At 36.5% G+C, this 22,938-nt stretch overlaps 1 protein-coding gene and 1 long non-coding RNA gene across 18 annotated transcripts in view; one reads left to right on the top strand and one right to left on the bottom strand.

Annotated features, from left to right (window-relative positions):
- The window catches only part of CHD9 (chromodomain helicase DNA binding protein 9), a 219,426-nt gene extending 211,918 nt beyond the window's left edge, over positions 1 to 7,508 (top strand). For all 17 annotated transcript variants that reach the window (XM_043435138.1, XM_043435135.1, XM_043435129.1 and 14 more), the window contains 2 exons: positions 2,957 to 3,061; positions 4,047 to 7,508. In XM_043435138.1, the coding sequence (XP_043291073.1) occupies positions 2,957 to 3,061; positions 4,047 to 4,916 (975 nt within the window). In that variant the 3' untranslated portion in view covers positions 4,917 to 7,508. The remainder of the gene's footprint in view (positions 1 to 2,956; positions 3,062 to 4,046) is intronic.
- Positions 1 to 22,938, bottom strand: part of LOC122420242 — a 44,073-nt gene that overhangs the window by 15,646 nt on the left and 5,489 nt on the right. The window contains exon 2 of the long non-coding RNA XR_006263242.1: positions 11,169 to 11,261. This is a non-coding gene — a long non-coding RNA (uncharacterized LOC122420242). The remainder of the gene's footprint in view (positions 1 to 11,168; positions 11,262 to 22,938) is intronic.

Raw genomic sequence — 22,938 nt, 5'->3', positions numbered from 1 at the left:
GATAATTCCATCATTAGGCCTTAAGGTGTCGTCTTCTATCAACATTGGCATATTACATAATTTCCTGATGGGTGGAAATTAAATGCCTTAAATCATATGTCTTAAAGCAAAGATAAAATGTCTTATCTTAGAGACAAATGGTACCCCGTGCTTATCTTCTTGCTTTATTTATTGAGGACCAGGTTTTTCCAGTCTTGTTTCTGAATCAAATGCGGCTCAACAGTTGTTTCCCCAAATTGTTTCTGTTTTATGTATGGATTGGTATATGTTTCTTTTACCTCACAAAGTAAATTATAGAACAGTTGAGGCACCCTTTTGTAAGTTTATAGCTTTGACACTTTTATTGTTTTTTATTCTGATGAGCAAGCAGCACAATAAGTTAAAAAAAAAAAGAAATGGCCTTCAAAGTAAGACCATCAAGTTTCTCATTGAGTTCCTTCACCCACAAATTAAATTACCCTACATATATCCCTAGTTAATTCCCTACTTCTGTTTTGCTCTCTGTTGAATGACCTCACTGCTAGTATAAAAATACATGAAATCATTTTAATTTCTCAGAAGTATTGAAATTGGAAGAATACCATTTTTAAAATAACATTTGTCTTAATATTATTGTATGTACTAACTCATTAAAATTAATACTAATTTTTCCCCAGGTTTATTCAGCTTTTGTTAGTAGATTAAAATGATGTCAAATGTATTAAGGGAAGAACAAGATGACATTTTAGTTGCATTTTACTTAAATTTTGTGCTTACACAGATTGTGTTACAAATCTTTGCACTTCATCTTATAACAAAAATTAAACTTTCTAGGTATGAATAAATTTGTCTTAGCCAGTTTTAAGGACATGGAACCATTTTGAAATTTTTACTTGGTTGAATATTAAACATCCTAAATTTTATTTTTAATTGTAGTAGCCCGGTAAAGGACCTGTTCATTTCCCTTGGTTTTAGATTTCTTTATTGTTCTGAGTTTCTAGAGTACAGGCTTTGAACCATACAGAGGGCCTCTAGTTTAAACTGGAGCTTAATTAAGGAGATAATAAAAAGGAAATTTTATAAATAAAATAAAGGAAATTTTAGAAACAGAAAATTGAGAGACTAAGTAAAAACTATAGAAAATAATTAGATAACAATATAGTTATTATGACTGGCCACATTAAACCCTGTCTGTATCCTAACAAGATATAGTACATGTTCATTCAGAAAGCTGTGGGAAAAGGAATTATTCAAGAGTGTCCTTAGACTCCAAAGGAACATTAAATTGGTAGGTTGAAATCATTTAAATATTTAAAAGGATATGTTTATTTTTATACTTTTAGGGTTCGGTTCAGTTCAGTTCAGTCACTCAGTCATGTCCGACTCTTTGCAACCCCATGAACTGCAGCATGCCAGACTTCCCTGTCCATCACTAACCCCTGGAGCTTACTCAAACTCATGTCCATTGAGTCGGTGATGCCATCGAACCATCCCATCCTCTGTCGTCCCCTTCTCCTCCCACCTTAAATCTTTCCCAGCATCAGGGTCTTTTCAGATGAGTCAGTGCTTCACATCAGGTGGCCAAAATATTGGAATTTCAGCATCAGCCCTTCCAATGAATATTCAGGACTGATTTCCTTTAGGATGGACTGGTTGGATCTCATTGCAGTCTGAAGAGTCTTCTCCAACACCACAGTTCAAAAGCATTAATTCTTCGGTGCTCAGCTTTCTTTATAGTCCAACTCTCACATCCATACATGACTCCTGGAAAAACCATAGCTTTGACTAGATGGACTTTTGTTGGCAAAGCAATATCTCTGCTTTTTTTTTTTTTGGTCTCTGCTTTTTAATATGCTGTCTAGGTTGGTCACAACTTTACTTCCAAGGAGCAAGCATCTTTTAATTTCATGGCTGCAGTCACCATCTGCAGTGATTTTGGAGCCCCCCAAAATAAAGTCTGGCACTGTTTCCACTGTTTCCCCATCTTTTTGCCATGAAGTGATGGGACCAGATGCCATGATCTTAGTTTTCTGAATGTTGAGCTTTAAGCCAACTTTTTCACTCTCCTCTTTCACTTTAAACAAGAGTTTCTTTAGTTCTTTTTCACTTTGTGCCATAAGGGTAGTGTCATCTGCATATCTGGCGTTATTGATATTTCTCCTGGTAATCTTGATTCCAACTTATGCTTCATCCAGCCTGGCATTTCAGCCTGGCATCCAACCTGACCAAAAAAAAACTCCAGTGATGCCTACAAATACAACTTTTAGGGTATCAATTTGCATAAAAGATAAGTGCATTGGTTTTTTGAGACCTGAGTTTGAAGGCTGACCCTGACACTTACTAGTTAGCTTTAGGCAGCTTGTATAACTTCTCTGAGGCTTAATTCCTTCATTTGAAAAGTAGAAATAATGCATTCTCAAATGGATATAGTGAGAACTAAAATAAATTATGTACTTAAAGTCCTTAGCATGATAGTTGGCAGTATAATAATAACAACTTATATTTATTATGTGCCAGACCCTTTGCTGAGGTGCTTGAATTATCTCATTTTCATAAAACCGTATGAGGGAGGTATTATTGTTAACTCCATTCTGCAGATCAGAAAACTGAGGCTCAAAAATATTTTCTGATTTGCCTAAGTTGTAGGTGGTAAGTCTGATGACTCCAAAGGATATACTCTTAACTAGGCTACACTGCCTACCCAACATAGTAACTTCACAGTACATGGTAGTTATTTTACTGTCCAAGGAACTATACATGAAACATCTAACATTTATGTTAGCATGTGTTTATGTAGTATATTGATAGTTCTTATGGGTTGTGGTAGTCCTCTTTACTATAATAAGGATTGTCAGAGTGGTTCAAAGAATATATGTGTTTTAAAGAAATAAACTCTGAATAGCACAGATTAAAAGAAAGAAATGTCGTCACATTTAATATGCTCTTAAGTGTCTGAGAGTCTGCTTTTCGTTTATAGGTTGGAGGTGCATTTGCTCCCCCTCTGAAAGATTTGTGTCGGTTCCTGAAAGAAAATGCAGAATATGGAGTAGCTCCTGAATGGGGGGATGTTGTTAAGCAGTCTGTGAGTATTTCATGAACACTAGTTCAGACATCATTTTTTAAATGAAATGCTATTTAATGCCATCTTAGATTAAATTTTAAGTTAAGAATTAACAAAATATTCCATAAATATGTGATGATATTTTTTAGTTCACTATTTTTATTTTGCAGAGTACATTGCAAACTTCTCAGATACTTGAATTAGAATGCAGAATCAGTGTATACTAACTGGTGTAATATTTCTACTTTGCCTTTTTTTATTGTGGCTACTAGAAAATTTTAGGTTACATATGTTGTTTACATTGTTTCTATTGGACAGTGCTGATCTAGAGGTTCTAAACTCCTAAAATTTAGGAATTTTGGTTTGTTTGTTGTGGGAGGGGGGTGGTTTCATTTCGTTTTGTTCTTCTAGGAGTTTTGAACCTCAGAAAATCTTGGGGGAATTTCAAGAAATTCCCCGTGGTTGTTCTCCACTGCCTGGGACTTGGTGCTTCCCAGTCTGCAGGTGCTACCACTGTTCTGAGCCAAGTGATTTTTTCCCCCATCGTGGCTCTGTCTCCGTTATTCCCAAAGGGATAGTCAGAAAAGAGTCAGAAGCACCTCATTTTCATCGTTACTTACTTCTGTCCTTTGCATACTGCTCTTCCAGACTAGGAGAAGGGCGTTTCTTTGGTCTTCTGGTGATGTGAACAAGTAAGGGCATGGCAGGAATAAAATTTTTTGGGTCTTTCAGTTTCCAGAACTATTTTACAAACCTATGCCTCACAGTTACAAGAGAGAACCAGAGGCTCTCAAGATAAAATGAGAAGTGGAAGAACTCTTTCAAGCCCTACTTAAAAATAAGATAAAATTGGGTTATCTCTTTCATAATTGGTTATTTTGTATCAATGCAGAATAAGTTTATGAATAATTTCATGTTTTTAATGGCTTGTTTGTATCATAAGTTAATAGCTGTTGATTTTATTTTAAAATGGTTATTGTTGATGGATTTTTTTTTTTTTTTTTAGGGATTTCTTCCAGAAAGTATGTATGAACGTATTCTCACTGGTCCCGTGGTCAGAGAGGAAGTAAGCAGGCGAGGGAGACGACCTAAAAGTGGAATTGCGAAGGCCACAGCGGCAGCAGCAGCTGCAACTGCCACCAGTATTTCAGGCAATCCTTTGCTAGCCAATGGATTACTTCCAGGTGTGGACCTCACAACTCTTCAGGCCTTACAACAAAACCTACAAAACTTGCAATCACTGCAAGTGACTGCAGGGCTGATGGGAATGCCTGCTGGCCTTTCTTCTGGAGGAGAAGCTAAAAACGTGGCCGCCATGTTCCCCATGCTGCTGTCGGGAATGCCAAATCTGTTGGGCATGGGAGGGCTCCTGACAAAGCCGACAGAATCCGGAACAGAAGAAAAAAAGGGAAATGACTCTAAGGAGGTAGAAGGGAAAAAAGAGAGGACAGAGAGCCAAAACTCCGAGAAGGGCGGTGAAAACTCTGTGTCAGGTTCTCCTGCAGCGTCCTCTGCTGCTGCATTAAGTACAGCTGCAGCCGCCAGCCCGTTAGCCCTGAACCCACTGTTACTATCTAATATTCTTTATCCAGGGATGCTTCTCACTCCAGGCCTTAATCTTCATATTCCAACTTTGTCTCAGTCCAACAGTTTTGATGTACAGAAAAACAAAAACAGTGACTTAGGCTCATCTAAGTCTGTGGAAGTAAAGGAAGAAGATTCCAGAGTTAGAGATCAGGAAGACAAAGGGGGAACTGAACCGAGTCCTCTCCACGAAAACAGCACAGATGAGGGTTCAGAGAAAGCCGATGCTTCATCTGGATCTGATAGTACATCATCGTCATCCGAGGATTCAGATTCTAGTAATGAAGACTGATTCTCAGACTGCACTTAAATTATGAACTGATTTTGGATTTTTTTTTTTCCCTTTAATTATTAATTGTAAATATGCCAGTGTTGAGTGCATCAATAACTTACTGACCGAACATTTCAGTTATTTGTTTAGAAGTGCAAACTGCTTTCAGAGACGTTTTGCATGTAATATTTCTTAAGATTCATAAGTTTCTGAACTCGTATGTACTATCAAATACATAAAGGTGTAAAATTACAACAAAAGGCATTATAATTTTGTTGGGGGTTAATTTTATGAAAATTATGCTCAATAAGAGTTGTATATTTAATATATTTGCAGTGAACACAGAATACTTTATGCATATTACTGATTTAATTTGAATATAGTTTTACAGCCTCCTTGACACCTATAATTTACAGATCAAAACTCAGCAATAATTTGGGCAGCTAATGAATGTCATGAAAGCTGTAGAATCTACATCAACATCCATTGCTTTAATTACATGAAAATGCTCTAGTGTTGTGATGCACTGCTGATATTTCCAATTCAGGTACAAGTGTGTTTTAAAGAAGAAATAAGTTTCCCAATCGGCCAATTTAACTGGCTACCTGTTACCTCAGCTGAGTTAGTTTAGGAAGTTTACATTCGTTTCTAATTCTATACTTGTTTTCAGGGGTTTTTTAAACACATCCTATATATCATGTTAATCGGGCAAGAAATATGACTTGCTTTTTGCTGAGCTTAACTCTAAAATCAGTAAAATTAAGTCATAAAATAATCCCGTGTCATGTGATTTTGACACCCTCTAGACACATTTAGTTTTAACTTCTCAAAGTTTGGCCTCCTATTAGAAATAATTATGTCTCAGATGAGTAATGTCTGTTTCCAGGGTTCAGAAAAGGTAAATCATGAAATACCACTGAAAAGAACTTTTCAACACAGCATACTTCATGTAAAAGAAATTGTTTGTTTGCTTTATTTGTGTAGATTTCTATTTGTGTTTTATGTCATGGAAATATTCCAAAATTAACAGATAATAGGATAAAGTAATATGCAGATAGTCTAAATTCATTTTGCGTTTCTAGGTATAAGCAGACTAAATGTTGGCCCAGAATCAGTGTTGGGTTATCAGTTTATGTTAAATATACTGAATTGCCCATTTTGAAAATGCACTTTTAATAATCTCAAAAAATATATACATTATTCCTGTAAACCACAAAAAAAGGAAGTCTAAGGCTTCTGATCAATTTCTTAGAACCCTTTAACATGTAAAATTTGTCTGATATTTGATTTGTGATACAGTTTCTCCTGCTAAAGCTGCTATTATTCTGACAAGGTAGAGGTCCAGGTTCACCTTCATATATATTGAAAACAGAGTTAAATTGTTTATAAAATATCATTTACATCCTAAGGAGAGATAAGCATTGTTCTGGTACTTAAATAAATAAGTCAGTGACAAACTTTGCTAGGGGAAAACTACCCCACTTCTCTCCCACAGAAAAATTAACTTTCAGTTTGTTTTGATACAACTCTATTGCTTTGTCAAGAATTCAGCAATTATATTGAATTTTCCAAGACCTTTACCAGTAAATTATGTTTCTGTATGTAAAATAATCCCTTATTAGAGAGACAGTGTTACATGTATTTACAAAATTATATCAGTTCCATTGGGATTGTATTGATTTTTGTATTTTCCCAAAATAGTACTTTGAATTGATAGTCCTTTATGCAATGTCTTAGCAATAGTCACTATAATGCCCTTCCAGGAGAAGTGGGTAGTAATTCTTCATCATGAAAATGATATATTACATATTTAGTATCTTCCCTTTGCAGTATTGCACTTTTGTTTAACTAGAATACAACTATGAGATAGCCAAAGTTTTCAAACACAGTTAACATAGGTTGCCGGTGGAGTATTTCAGCACCATCCGTATTTCCCTTCTCTCCCTCTAGTCCTACCCACATGATCTTCATTCCTTTCTGTCTCCAGTTTAAAAGGGAAATAAAAAACCCTAAATCTTGTCAGTAAAATCTAATTTATATCAAATTTATGAGATAAAGTATTTTCCTAATTAGATCAAATGGATTTGGTTAACATCTTAGTGATTCTCTTTCTATGTAATAAAGGCAGTTGCAGTTTTCAAAGCATTAAGGCTAATATTAACTTTAAACATTCTCTTGGGTTTCAAGATACTTCTGTCTAGTACTGATTGGGGAAAAGTTGTCCAGCTATCAGCTTAAAAAAAAAAACATGCAAACATGGTTGTGTAAAGTTAAGGGTTATAAGAAAAAAAGAAATCAGTAGAATTACATAATACTAAAGTTGCAGTTGAAAGGATATCCAAGTATGTGTTGGTAGTTACTAAAAGAATTATAGCTGTTATTGCCTTGTATTTATAGCCCTGTTTCAGGTTTCATGATTCAAGTCTTAGTCCAATTTTTCTTTTGGACATTTGCAATATTTACCAGTTGTGTTTTGTGTAGTCTGAATTTGCTTTCTGTAGTTGAGCAAACGTCTTAAAAAGTCATTTGTAATTTATTAAATTACTTTCTATGATGTTCTATAGAGCAAATGGAAGTTTAATTATTTTTTATTAAACATATTCTTTGACTACCCATGATGTCAGCCTCTGTACATGACAATACTTTTATTATTTTATATGTAGTTTATTCCAGTTATGAAAGAAACATTAGTCATAAATCTTTAAAAGGAAAGCAAACATTGGAGGAATTTTTAAGAGACAGAATCAGGCTATAATTATACCCACAATGTTATTATTTCCTTAAGTTCTCTTCTCCTGGACCTTTAAAAATCCAGAAAGTCTCAGAGATATACCTAACCTCTTAAAGAAATCCATTGTGGAAATCAGTAATTATTTTTCCCTTGGTTATAGAGGCTTTTCTAATTTATCACTGTTGTTTGTAGTGTTTGGTTTTTTTTTTTGTAAATATAAAAGAAATTTGTTTTCCCTCAAACTGTAAAAGTGGAACAGTGGAGTCTCATTACTCACTCATTTAACTTGACCACATTGAATTATACTGTCATGCTTAGAAAATCTTTTTTTTTTTTTTTCATTTTTGTAAAATAAGGTAGACAAAAGTCGGCTGCTTCATCTGATGCTTACCCAGAGGGCCAATAATATGTTCAGTGCTGGAGGAAGAATTGGCTATGTTGGATGTTTTTGCAAGAAGATACATGATATATAAAATGATGTATTCTATATATTTTGAGCTGTAGGAAGAAAGAGTGAGTTGTGGGGAGAGTAATTTTTGGCTACAAGTGATGTTCAACTCACAATAAATTTAGAACTTACATAAATGCAACTTCAGAACATAAGATTTATTCTTAAATGCAGAAAAACAAAAATTATTTAAATTATCCATCAACCTACCCTGAAATACTGTTCATGGAGCTATCCAATCTTATTTATATGTAAGTTATATACATATAGTGGGTTGAATAGTGTCTTAAAAAAATTCACATCAACCCAGAACTTCAGAATGTGACCTTCTTCATTGGAAATAGGATCTTGGCAGATAAAATCAGTTAAGATGCAGTCATACTAGATTAAGGTGGGCCCTAAATTCAATGACTGGTGTCCTTACAACAAGAGGACATAAACACAGGGAGAGGGCCATGAGGCAATATGCAGAGATCAGTGCGATGCAGCTACAAGCCAAGGAACACCAAGGATTACCAGCAACTACGAGAAGCTAGGAGAGAAGCATGAAGCAGATTCTCCAGAGCCTCTGGGAGGAGCCAACCTTGCCGCCACCTTGATTTTGGACTTCTGGCCTAAACTGTGGTAGGAGTAAATTTCTATTGTTTTAAGCCATCTAGTTGCATGGTAGTTTGTTGGTAGCTTTAGGAAACATACATTTTCATATTAAATCAGTATTATATAGGACATAATGTTTGTTGTTTTGCCTTTTAATATACAGGCCTGTATGTCAATAAGTATCCTGCAAATGTGATTTTTAATACATATATTGCTCATAAGGATGTAATTTAACCAAAAACCTAAAAATGGACAGTTGAGTTTATATATTCATTTTTTGCATCCATCTCTAATGACTTGCTTAAGCCCTAGAAGTGAAATACTTCTGTTTTTAAGGTTTTTCATTTGTGTTGCCAATGCCAGTAATGACATTAGGTAACAAGTTTATTCCACCATTAGCAACACATATTTTATGTATGATTTGACTTCTTACTAATACTGTGCATTGCATTTAAAATCATCTTTGCCATTACTAACAGGCAAAAATAACATTTTTTAATTGAAGTATGGTTGATATACAATATTATGTAAACAGTTGCTGTTCAGCCAATAAGTCACGTCTAACTCTGTTGCAGCTCTGTGGACAATAGCCCACAAGGCTCCTCTGTCCATGGGATTTCCCAGGCAAGGATACTGGAAGAGGTTGCCGTTTCCTTCTCTAGGCGATCTTCCCAACCCAGGGGTCAAACTCATGCCTCCTGCATTAGCAGGTTTGTTCTTTACCACTGAGCCACCAGGAAAGCCCCATTATGTAAATTATAGTGTGTAATGTAGAGATTCACAACTTTTAAAGGTTATACTCCATTTATAGTTATGAAATATTGGCTATATTCCCCATGTTGTACAATATATCCTTGTTGCATATTTTATATTCTACATATAAGTGATACCACACAGTATTTGTCTGACTTATTTCACTTAGCATAATACCCTCCAAATCCATCTATGTTGCCAAAAAATGTCAAAATTTCATTCTTTTCTATGGCTGGGTATTTCAATTGTGTGTGTGTATAACCACATCTTAATATCATAATAAATTTTTAAATTGTTCTTCCTTTTTCTTAGTGAAAAATAAGACAATATTATAGAAAACCAGGAGGAGGAGGAGAGGAAGAGGAGCACAAAGTAAACAGAAATCCCATGTTGAATACTCAGACATGACTGTCAACCTTTGAGTTGCTATTTGGATATACATGTTATATATTGTTTTAATCAGAGTAAGGTTAAACTGTACGTACCATTTTGTAACCTTTTTTCATTTACCATGTCATACTAATATCTTCCCATGCCATTAAAGAGTGTTTCATATTTTTAAGGGCTTTCTCATTCCACTTTTTAAAATCTTTGTCCATTTAACAGATTAGAAATAGACCCTTATTTGAGTTTATTTTGGTAAGGAATCTGAATTTCTCCAAAGACTTACGCAGTGTCCTAGCAGTGTGTAGCGTATAATCTCCACTGATGTGACGTGCCTGCGTTGGATTGGTCATAATCTAAGTAATGCATATCTTTATATGTATATGTGAAATATTTAGGTATATATGATTTAGATCATATCTATCATAGATACATGATGTATCAATTGTATGTATGAAATAGCCATAAGAAAACTGGAGTAACTATACTGATAAAAGAGTAATCGATTTGAGAACAAACCAAAAAAAAAAAAATGTTACTAGAAATAAAGGAGAACATTTTACAATGACTGAAGGGTCAGTCTATCAGGAAAATAAAACAATTATCGACATATGTACACGTAATAACAGGTCCACAAAATACATGAAGAAAAACTAACAAAACTAAAAGGAAAAATATACAATGCAGCAATAATAGTAGGAGACTAATAGCTCACTTTCTATAATGGATAGAGCACGTAGGCAAAAGGTCAACAAACCGATTTGAAGGACATTATAAATCAACTAGACCTAAGAAACATCTATTGGACACCACCCAACAGTAGCAGAATACATGTTCTTAGAGTACACAAAGATCATTCTCCAGGATAGACCACATAGCAAGTCCAAAGTTCTCAAATTTAAAAATACTAAGTCACACAAAGTATGTTCTCCAGTCACAATGGAATGAAGTTAGAAATCAGTAACAAAACTTGGGAATTTACAAATACGTGAAAATTAAATAACTTATCAATAATGAGTCAAGGAAATCTCAGAGGAAGTTATTAAATACTTTTAAATGAATGGAAACAAGTAATATACCAAGACATCATGTAAACAAACCAGTGCATGAAGGGAAATGTATAGCTATAAGTATCTATAGAAAGAAAAAAAAAAAATCACAGATCAACCTAACTTTCTACTTTAAGAAACTAGGAAAAGCTCAAACTAAACCCAAGGCAAGAAGTAAGGAAATAAAGATAAGGGCATAATTACTGAAATAGAGAAAATTAATGAAACCAAAAGGTAATTCTTTAAAAAGGTCAACAAAATTGACAAACTGTTAGCTAGACTGATCAACCAAAAAAGAAGACTCAACTTACTAGAATCAGGTAATTTCTTGGTGGTCCAGTGATTGGAACTCTGCACTTTTCACTGATGGAGGCCTGGGTTCAATCCATGGTGGGAAACAGATCCTGCAAGCCACGTGTCATTACAAAGAAAAAGAAAAATTACTAGACTCGAAAGAACATCATTTGTACCAATATTACAGAAATAAAAATGATTGTAAGAGATAATTATGAATAATTGTACGCCAATAAATTAGATAACCTAGGTGAAGTGGATAAATTTCAAGAACACAACCTAGTGAAACTGAGTCAAGAAGAAATAGAAACAATAATAACAGTATAATAAAGAGACTGAATTACTAATTTTTAAAAAAAACTACCCACAACATAACCCCTAGACCGGGCGGCTTCACTGAGGGACGAAAAAAGTAAAGAACACCTATTCATCACATATTCAAATGGAAAAGAAAACACTTCCCAACTTGTTTTATAGGCGAATATATCTCAATACCAAAGTTAGATGGGCACTGTAAGAAAACTGGCAACAAATATCCCTTAGGAATACAGATGCCAAAATTCTTAACAAATTGCTAGCAAACTGAATCCAGCAGCACATGAAAGATACTGTACGTGATGACCAAATTATCTTGAGACAATTCTATCTCAAGAATGCAAGGATGGTTCCACAATACGAGAAATATCAATGCACTGTTAATGGGAAAGCGGGGGAGGGGGGAACGTGAGTATCTCAATAGATGCAGAAAAGACATTTCGCAAAGTCCAACACCATTTCATGATTTAAAAAAAAGCTAGATTACACTTTGCTCAATAAAGGTCATTTATGAAAAACCTACAACTAACATCATACATAATGGTTAAAAACTGAATATTTTCTCCTAAGTGAAGACAAGACTAGGATGTCTGCTCTTACTACTTTTATTCAACATTGTTCTGCAAATTCTATCCAAAGCAAAGAAAAACAGCAACGGAAGACATCTAGATTGGCCAAAGTAACCCAAGAGAGAAATGACTGGGAGCATTTGAGGGTTTTTTCTTTTTTTAAATTGAAGTATAGTTGATTCACAATGTTGTATTTATTTCAGGTGTACAACAAAAGGATTCAGTTATATAAAATTTGGACTTCATCAGAATTAAAGTCTTTAGTTCTTCAAAGGACACTTTTAAGAAAGTGAAAAAACCCACAGAACTGGGGGAAAATTGCAAATCATATATCTGATAAAGTACTTCTATCAGAATATGTAAAGATCTCTTACAATTCAATAATAGAGACAAAAACTCAGTTGTGAAATGGGCAAAAGATTTAAAAAGACATTTTTCCAAAGAAGATACACAAATAGCAAATAAGCACACAAAAAGATGTTCAGCATTATTAGCCATCAGATAAATGCAAATCAAAACCAAAAAGAGATACAATGCCATACTCCTCAGAATGGCCAGGATCAAAAAAACAGATAATAACTTGGGTTAGCAATGATGTGGAGAAATTAGAACTCACATATTGCTGGAGGAATGTACAATGATGCAGCCACTTTTCAACACAACTTTGCAATTTCTTACGGTATTCCCTTATGACAGCAATTCTATTCCTAGGTGTATACCCAAAGAAATGAAAACATGTCCACACAAAAGTTTGTAAACAAACATTCATATTATTATTTGCAATAGCCCAAGAGTATAAAAATCTCAAATGACTATCAATTAATGAATGGGTAAATAAAACATGATATACCCATAAATATACCAAAAATGACAGAATGATCTCTCTTCATTTCCAAGGCAAACCATTCAGTATCACAGTAATCCAAGTCTATGCCCCGACCAGTAATGCTGAAGAAGCTGAAGTTGAACAGTTCTATGAAGACCTACAAGACCTTCTAGAACTAACACCCGCAGATGTCCTTTTCATTATAGGGGACTGGAATGCAAACGTAGGAAGTCAAGAAATATACCTGGAGTAACAGGCAGATTTGGCCTTGGAGTACAGAATGAGGCAGGGCAAAGGCTAATAGAGTTTTGCCAAGAGAACACAATGGTTATAGCAAACACTCTCTTCCAACAACACAAGAGAAGACTTTACACATGGACATCACCAAATGGTCAAAACCAAAATCAGATTGATTATATTCTTTGCAGCCAAAGATGGAGAAGCTCTATACAGTCAGCAAAAACAAGACTGGGAGCTGACTGTGGCTCAGATCATGAACTCCTTATTGCCAAATTCTGACTTAAATTGAAGAAAGTAGGGAAAACCACTAGACCTCTCAGGTATGACCTAAATCAAATCCTTTATGACTATACAATGAAAGTGAGAAATAGATTCAAGGGATTAGATTTGATAGAGTGCCTGAAGAACTAGGGATGGACATTCGTGACGTACAGGAGGGAGGGATCAAGACCATCCCCAAGAAAAAGATGCAAAAAGACAAAATGGTCGTCTGAGAAGGCCTTACAAATAGCTGTGAAAAGAACAGATGCTAAAGGCAAAGGAGAAAAGGAACGATATTCCCATTTGAATGCAGGGTTCCAAAGAATAGCAAGGACAGATAAGAAAGCCTTCCTCAGTGATCAATGCAAAGAAATAGAGGGAAAAAAATAGAATGGGAAAGACTAGAGATCTTTTCAAGAAAATTAGAGATACCAAGGGAACATTTCATGCAAAGATGGGCACAATAAAGGACAGAAATGGTATGGACCTCACAGAAGCAGAAGATATTAAGAAGAGGTGGCAAGAATACCCAGAAGAACTATACAAAAGAGATCTTCATGACCCAGATAACCACAATGGTGTGATCACTCACATCACACACCATCACATCACATCACTAGAGCCAGACATCCTGGAGTCCAAAGTCAAGTGGGCTTTAAGAAGCATCACTATGAACAAAGCTAGTGGAGGTGATGGAATTCCAGTTGAGCTATTTCAAATCTTAAAAGATGATGCTGTGAAAGTGCTGCACTAAATATGCCACCAAATTTGGAAAACTCAGCAGTGGCCACGGGACTGGAAAAGGTCAGTTTTCACTCCAATCCCAAAAAAAGGCAAGGTCAAAGAATGCTCAAACTACCACACAATTTCACTCATCATACACGCTAGCAAAGTGATGCTCAAAATTCTCCAAGCCAGACTTCAACAGTATGTGAACTGGGAACTTCCAGATGTTCCAGCTGGTTTTAGAAAAGGCAGAGGAATCAGAGATCAAATTGCCAACATTCGTTGAATCATTGAAAAAGCAAGAGTTCCAGAAAAAGTCTGCTTTATTGACTATGCTAAATCCTTTGACTGTGTGGATCACCACAAACTGTGGAAAATTCTTCAAGAGATGGGAATACCAGACCGCCTGACCTGCCTCTTGAGAAACGTGTATGCAGGTCAGGAAGAAACAGTTAGAACTGGGAAGGGAACAACAGACTGGTTCCAAATAAGAAAAGGGGTACTTCAAGGCTGTATATTGTCACCCTGCTTTTTTTAAACTTATATGCAGAGTACATCATGAGAAACACTGGGCTGGATAAAGCACAAGCTGGAATCAAGATTGCCGGGAGAAATATCAATAACCTCAGATAGGCAGATGACACCACCCTTATGGCAGAAAGTGAAGAAGAACAAAAGAGCCTCTTGATGAAAGTGAAAGAGGAGAGTGAAAAAGTTGGCTTAAAGCTCAACATTCAGAAAACTAAGATCATGGCATGTGGTCCCATCACTTCATGGCAAAAAGATGGGGAGACAGTGGAAATAGTGCCAGACTTTATTTTTCTGGGCTCCAAAATCACTGCAGATGGTGACTGCAGCCATGAAATTAAAAGATGCTTGCTCCTTGGAAGTAAAGTTGTGACCAACCTAGACAGCATATTAAAAAGCAGAGACATTACTTTGCCAACAAATGTCCGTCTAGTCAAAGCTATGGCTTTTCCAGTAGTCATGTATGGATGTGAAAGTTGGACTATAAAGAAAGCTGAGTGCCAAAGAATTGATGCTTTTGAACTGTGGTGTTGGAGAAGACTCTTGAGATTCCCTTGGACTACAAGGAGATCCAACCAGTCCATCCTAAAGAAAATCAGTCCTGAATATTCATTGGAAGGACTGATGCTAAAGCTGAAACTCCAATACTTGGGCCACCTGATGCGAAGAACTGACTCATTTGAAAAGACCCTGATGCTGGGAAAGATGGAAGGTGAGAGGAGAAGGGAATGACAGAGAATGAAATGGTTGGATGGCATCACCAACTCAAGGGACATGCGTTTGAGTAAATTCCGGGAGCTGGTGATGGACAGGGAGGCCTGGCATACTGCAGTCCATGGGGTCGCAGAGTCGGACACGACTGAGTGACTGAACCGAACTGATACCCATAAAACAAAATATTACTCAACAGTAAAAAGCATGAAGTACTGAAACATGCTGCAACATGGATAAACCTTGAAAACATTATGCTAAATGATAGAAACTTTCCCAAAGACCACATATTGTATGAGTCTATTTATGTGAAATGTCTAGAACAGGCAAATCTATAGAGATCAAGATATAATCTATAGGTCAGGTAGATAGATAAGGCTTCCCTGGGGGCTCAGATGGTAAAAGAATCTACCTGCAACATGGGAGACCTGGGTTCGATTCTGGGGTCAGGAAGATCCCGTGGCAGAGGAAATGGCAGCCTACTCCAGTATTCTTGCCTGGAGAATTCCATGGACAGAGGAGCCTGGTGGGCTACAGTCCATGAGGTCTCAAAGAGTTGGATATGACTGAGCGACTAACACTTTTACAGAGATAGTAAGTATACTAGTAGTTGCCTAGGGTTGGGGGCATTGAACTGCTCATTTTGTATGGGATATCTCCTTGGTGTGACGGAAATGTTCTCAACAGATTTTGGTTTGTTGCATAACTGTGAATATAATAAACTAAAAACAACTGCATTGTATACTTTAAGTGGGTGAATTTTATACTATGTGGATTGTATCTCAATAAAGTTGCTTTTAAAAACTGACAGAAAGTACAGTGTACAAGCTCAATGTGAAATCTTTAAACTTTTAACCTTAATAAATACCCTCTCTGTCTCCCTACTGGAGCCCCTGCTGAGATGTGGAAACCTCTGCCCCTTCAACTACATATATTGCTGATCCATGAGGCTCAAACTAGCTAGCAGCTCCTTCAACTAAGAGCACCCCTTGGGGATCAAGAGGAAAAGCAAGAATTCTGGAACCTCTTTTTTCCTCTTCTCTGCATTTACTCCCAAGGTGATCTCACCCTGTCTTTTTTTTTAAATTAGTTTTTTCCTATTTTAAAAAAATTGTTATTGAAATATAGTTGATTCACCATGTTGTGTTCGTTTCAGGTACACAGAGAAGTGATTTGGACACATACATATATATATACACACACACACATACACATACCTATATACAAGAATATGTGTGTATATATATACATATACACATTCATATATACATATACATGAATATATGAGAAAGATGGTTTTCCCTTACAGGTCATTACAAGGTATTGAATATAGTTCCCTGTGCTGTACAGTAGGTCCTTGTTGATTATCTTACATGTGGTATTGTGTGTATGTTAATCCCAAACTCCCCCCCCTTTTTTTTTTCCAAACTGCTAATTTATCTCTCCCCCTCTTTCCCCTTTGGTAACCATAAGGTTGTTTTCTGTAGCTATGGGTCTATTTCTGTTTTGTATATAAGTTTATTAGTATAATTTTTTTTTAGATTCCACATATAATCGATATCATATGATGTTTGTCTTTAACTTCACTCAGGATGACAATCTAATGTTACTGCCAGTGGCATTATTTGCATTCTTTTTTGTGGCTGAGTACCATTCCATTCTAAGTGTATACCACATTTTTATCTATCATTGGACATTTAGGTTCTTTCCATGAATAGTGCTGCAATGAACATTGGGGTGCAAGTATATTTTGATATTGTGGCTTTCTTATGGAGAGCAATCTGCTCAAAGTCCACTGATTTAAATGTAAATCTTATTCATAAACACCCTCACAGAATCATCCGAAAGAGTATTTGACCAAGTATCTAGGCACAGGGACCCAGCCACATTAACGCATAAATTTAACCATTACAGCTTCTATGTTAAGAAGAAATCATGGTAAAAGGAAAGAGAGAAGCAGAGAGGCCAGATGGAAGGACTTTGCAAGGATGCTGGTAAGAACATAGATGCTCAGATCAGAGAATGGGCAGTGGAGGATCTGAGAGGTGGTTGGATTTTGAAAAGGTGAAGACTGAGCTGATGGATTAGATGGAGAAGGTAAGAGAAAGAGGAATCAAGGATGACTCCAAAGTATGCTGGCCTAGCCAACCAGAAAAATGATGTTGCCGTTTACTGAGGGGGAGAAAATGGAGACAATAGGGGATGGGCTTCCATGACCTGAGGATGAGAGCGTGAGGGTCCAGTGGGCAGAGGGGACAGCAGAGAGGACACAGCCCTTGCTCCTGACCTTGAACCTGGGAGATATGAGGAAACGCTGGACATTCCAGAGTGCACAGTGAAAGGGCTGAGTGGTCATGAGAAGGATATTTCATCCTGGCCAAAGTAGTGTTTAACTTGAGAGGGAAATGACTGGTAGGTTTTGCAATTTTTTTCTCTTTTTTTATTGAAGTATAGTTGATTTACAAAGTTGTGTTAGTTTCAGGTGCACAACAAAGTGACCCAGTTATATAATGTTTCTGTTGTTGCTTAGTCACGTCTGACTCTTTTGTGGCCCCATGGACTGTAAGCCCACCAGGCTTCTCTGTCCATTGGATTCTCCAGGCAAGAATACTGGGACAGATTGCCATTTCCTGCTTCTGGGTTTTATCCCTGGGTCAGGAAGAGCTCCTGGAGAAGGGAATTGCAACCCACTCCAGTATTCTTGCCTGGAGAATTCCATGGACAGAGGAGCCTTGTGGGCTGCAGTCTATGGGGTCACAAAGAGTTGGACACAACTGAACAACTAACACATACACACACACACATATCTATCTATCTATCTATCTATCTATATACACACACACATATACACATACATACATAATACACATATATTATAAATATGTGTATATATTCAAGTATGCATATATTCTTTTTCAGATTCTTTTCCCTTGTAAGTTTCTACAAAATATTAAGTATAGTTCCCTGTGCTATACAAATGTTTGCATCTTTAATAAAAACTGAGGAAATCAGTTTGATCAGTATGATTGATTTCATTTTGACCTGGGCCTCACAGAATTCAGCAGTGGCCTTGAAGTCAAACTAGGTGTTTAGTTAAATAAATATTAGCAGAATACCTGTTAAGTGATGAACACTCTTGTAGGTTTTGGTAACAGAGTGTCACTGTGCCCCTTACCCTAAAACCTTAACCTTCCAGTCACCTTTAGAATCAAGTCCAAAATTTTAACCAGGACTTTGACATCACCTCTATCCATACCTCCTGCCTTTTCCTCTTGCTTTTTACACTTCAACCACATTCTCATTCCTACAGCTCCCTGAATCACCCACACTTTTTCCTGATGCACAGTCTTTCCAAAAGCTTTTTCCTCTGCCTGAAATGAACCCTTCCCTTCTACTGGCTATGAATTTTAGACTTTTTCTTGCAGAAGTGAAGGGGAAGAAGGGAAAAGCCTTTGTCTGCTTCCACCCACCCAGGCAGCCCTACTCCTGTGCCTGGTAAAGCTCTTCCAGGATGCACTCCTATAGTTTCCTGACTTTCTTTTTTGTAATATATTCACACTTGACAATTTCTGTTTGTTCTAGGTCTGTTTCCCCCATGTGACCATAAACTCTGGAGCGCAGACACCATGCATTTACCATTCACTACTATATCTTCAGTGCTTGGAAAAGTACTTGACACATAATAGGCACTCACTAAACATCAGTTGAATATTTGAGTGGACGGATGGCATGATCTCTGGCTACGTGAATGAATGAATAAATGAATGAAAGAATAATCAGAGCCCAAGAACCAAATCTCTGGAATAACTGAGATTGGTTACTTTTTAATTCTTTTAAAAATTGAGATAAAATTGACATATAACATTGTATTAGTCTTAGGTATATAACATAGTGATTTGATATATGTATGCATATATATACATATATGATTATCACAAGTTTAGTTAACATCTATAGCCACACGTAAGTACAACTTTTTTTCTTGTGATGTGAAATTTTAAGGTTTACTTTAAGATTTCTTCTTCACACACACAAGGTGGTATTTTAACTGTAGTCACTATGCTGTACTTTACATCCCCATAACTTATCTATTTATAACTGGAAGATTGTACCTTTTGTCCATGATCACCCATTTCACCTACCCACTCCTGCCCACCTCTGGCAACCACCAATCTCTTCTCTGTGTCTATGAGTTTCATTTTGTTTTTTCCTTTATGTTAGATTTCACATATCAGATATCATATGGTATTTGTCTTTCTCAGTCTGACTTATTTCACTTAGCATAATACCCTCATGATCCTATGCTTGTTGTCACAAATGCAGGATTTCCTTCTTCTTGTGGCTGAATAATATTCCATTATATACAACTATCTTTATCCATTCATCAGTCAGTGAGCACTTAGGTTACTTCTATGTCTTGGATACTGTAAATAATGCTCCTCTGAATATAGAGGTGCAGATATCTATTTGAGCTAGTGATTTCATTTTCTTCCAATAAATATTCAGAAGTGGAATTGCTGGATCATCTGGTAGTTCTTTTTTTTTTTTTCTTTTTTTTTAAGGAACTTCCATATTCTTTTCCATAGTGGCTGCTCAATATACCTTCCCATCAACAGTGTACTAGGTATATTTTCTCCACATTCTTGCCAACATTTGTTATTTACAGCCTTTTTTATGATATCTATTCTGATAGGTGGGAGGTGATATCTCATTGTGGTTTTGATTTGCATTTTCCTGATGATGAGTGATGTTGAGTATCTTTACATGTGCCTCTTGGCCATTGGTATGTCTTTTTGGAAAAATGTCTATTCAATTCTTCTGTGCATTTTCAAAATTGGGTAGCTTGTTTTTTAAGATTTTTTTTTTTTTGCCTCTCTATGTGGCTTGCAAATTTGGAAAACTTAGCAGTGGCCACAAGACTGGAAGAAGTCAGTATTCATTTTGATTCCAAAGAAAGGCAATCCCAAAGAATGTTCAAACTACTGCACAATTGCACTGATTTCACATATTAGCAATATAATTCTCAAAATCCTTCAAGTTAGGCTTCAGCAGTAAGTACATGAACCGAAAATTCCAGATGTACAAGCTGGATTTAGAAAAGGCAGAGGAACCAGAGATCAAATTGCCAACATACACTGGATCATAGAAAAAGCAAGAGAATTTTAAAAAAAAAAAAATCTGTTTCATTGACTATGCTAAATCCTTTGACTGTGTGGATCACAACAAACTGTGGAAAATTTTTGAAGAGATGGGCATACCAGACCACCTTACCTGTCTCCTGAGAAGCTTGTATGCAGGTCAAGAAACAACAGAACTGGACATAGAACAATGGACTGGTTCCAAATTGGGAAAGGAGGACATCAATGCTGCATACTGTTACCCTGCTTATTTAATTTAAATGCAGAGTACATAATGTGAAGAAAAAGAAATGCAAAAAGGCAAAATGGTTGTCTGAGGCGGTCTTACAAATAGCTGAGAAAAGAAGAGAAGCGAAAGGCAAAGGAGAAAAGGAACGATAGATCCATTTGAATGCAGAGTTCCAAAGAATAGCAAGGAGAGATAAGAGAGCCTTCCTCAGTAATCAATGCAAAGAAACAGAGGATAACAATAGAATGGGAAAGGTTAAAGATCTCTTCAAGAAACTTAGAGATACCAAGGGAACATTTCATGCAAAGATGGGCACAATAAAGGACAGAAATGGTATGGACCTAACAGAAGCAGAAGATATTAAGAGAAGGTAGCAAGAATACACAGAAGAACTATACAAAAAAGATCTTCATGACCCAGATAAGTATGATGGTGTGATCACTCACCTAGAGCTAGACATCCTGGAGTCCAAAGTCAAGTGGGCCTTAGGAAACACCACTAAGAACAAAGCTAGTGGAGGTGATAGATTTCCAGCTGAGCTATTTCAAGTCCTAAAAGATGATGCTGTGAAAGTGCTGCACTCAATATGCCAGCAAATTTGGAAAACTCAGCAGTGGTCATGGGACTAGAAAAGGTCAGTTTTAATTCCAATCCCAAAGAAAGGCAATGCCAAAGAATGTTAAAACCACACAATTGTATTCATCTCACATGCTAGCAAAGTAATGCTCAAAATTCTCCAAGCCAGGCTTCAACAGTATGTGAACAGAGAACTTCCAGATGTTCAAGCTGGTTTTAGAAAAGGCAGAGGAACCAGAGATCAAGTTGCCAACATCCATTGAATCACAGAAAAAGCAAGAGAGTTCCAGAAAAACATCTACTTCTGCTTTATTGACTCTGCCTTTGACTATGTGGATCACCACAAACTGTGGAAAATTCTTCAAGAGATGGAAATACCTGACCTGCCTCCTGCGAAATGTGTATGCAAGTCAAGACGCAAAAGTTAGAACCAGACATGGGACAATGGACTGATTCTAAATCAGGAAAGGAGTACGCCAAGGCTGTATATTGTCACCCTGCTTATTTAACTTGTATGCAGAGTACCTCATGCAAAACGCCGGGTTGGATAAAGCACAAGCTGCAATCAAGATTGCCAGGAGAAATATCAACAACCTCAGATAGGCAGATGAGACCACCCTTATGGCAGAAAGTGAAGAAGAACTAAAGAGCCTCTTGATGAAGGTGAAAGAGGAGAGTGAAAAAGCTGGCTTAAAATTCAACATTCAAAAAACTAAGATCATGGCATCTGGTCCCATCACTTCATGGTAAATAGAAAGGGAGAAAATGGGAACAGTGTCAGCTTTTATTTTCTGGGGCTCCAAAATCACCATGGACTGTGACTGCAACCATGAAATTAAAAGACACTTGCTCCTTGGATGAAAAGCTATGACAAACTTAAGACAGTGTATTAAAAAGCAGAGACATCACTGTGCCAACAAAGGTCCATATAGTCAAAGCTATGGTTTTTCCAGTAGTCATGTATGGATTTGAGAGCTGGACTATAAAGAAGGCAGAGTACTGAAGAATTGATGCTTTCAAATTGTGGTGCTGGAAAAGACTTTTGAGAGTCCCTTGGACAGCAAGGAGATCAAACCAGTCAATCCTAAAGAAAATCAACCCTGAATATTCATTGGAAGGACTAATTTTCTTTTTGAAGGACTAATTTTTATTATTAGTCCTTCAATTACTTCAAAAACTTCAATTAAAGCTGAAGCTGAAGGTCCAATACTTTGGCCAACTGATGTGGCCAAACTTACTCATTGAAAAAGACCCTTATGTTGGGAAAAATTGAGGGCAGGAGGGGAACGGGGCAGCAGAGGATGAGATGGGTAGAAAGCATTACCAACTCAATGGACATGAGTTTGAGCAAACTCCAGGAGATGGTGAAGGACAGGGAAGCCTGCCATGCTGCAGTTCATGGGGTCACCAAGAGTGGGACATGACTTAGCAACTGAACAACAATAAAAGATAAACTTTATTTTTAGTTAACTGCCATTTATGGTCTTTGACATTTTTTTGGACTATCAGATCATAACAAGAGTAAGGATTTTACCTGCACAAAATCTGAGGCTCCAATAAGAAGAAGCTATATCTTGATTATCATAATCAGTCATTTATTAATGAAATAGTTTGGTGAGTCATTTAGATGCCCAGAATCATATTAGACCCTGTGGTCACAGAATAGAA

Source organism: Cervus canadensis, chromosome 18 (assembly GCF_019320065.1).
Source record: "Cervus canadensis isolate Bull #8, Minnesota chromosome 18, ASM1932006v1, whole genome shotgun sequence".
NCBI lineage: Eukaryota > Metazoa > Chordata > Mammalia > Artiodactyla > Cervidae > Cervus > Cervus canadensis.
The sequence above is the reverse complement of the archived record's forward strand: the minus strand, read 5'-3'. Positions and strand labels throughout refer to the sequence as shown.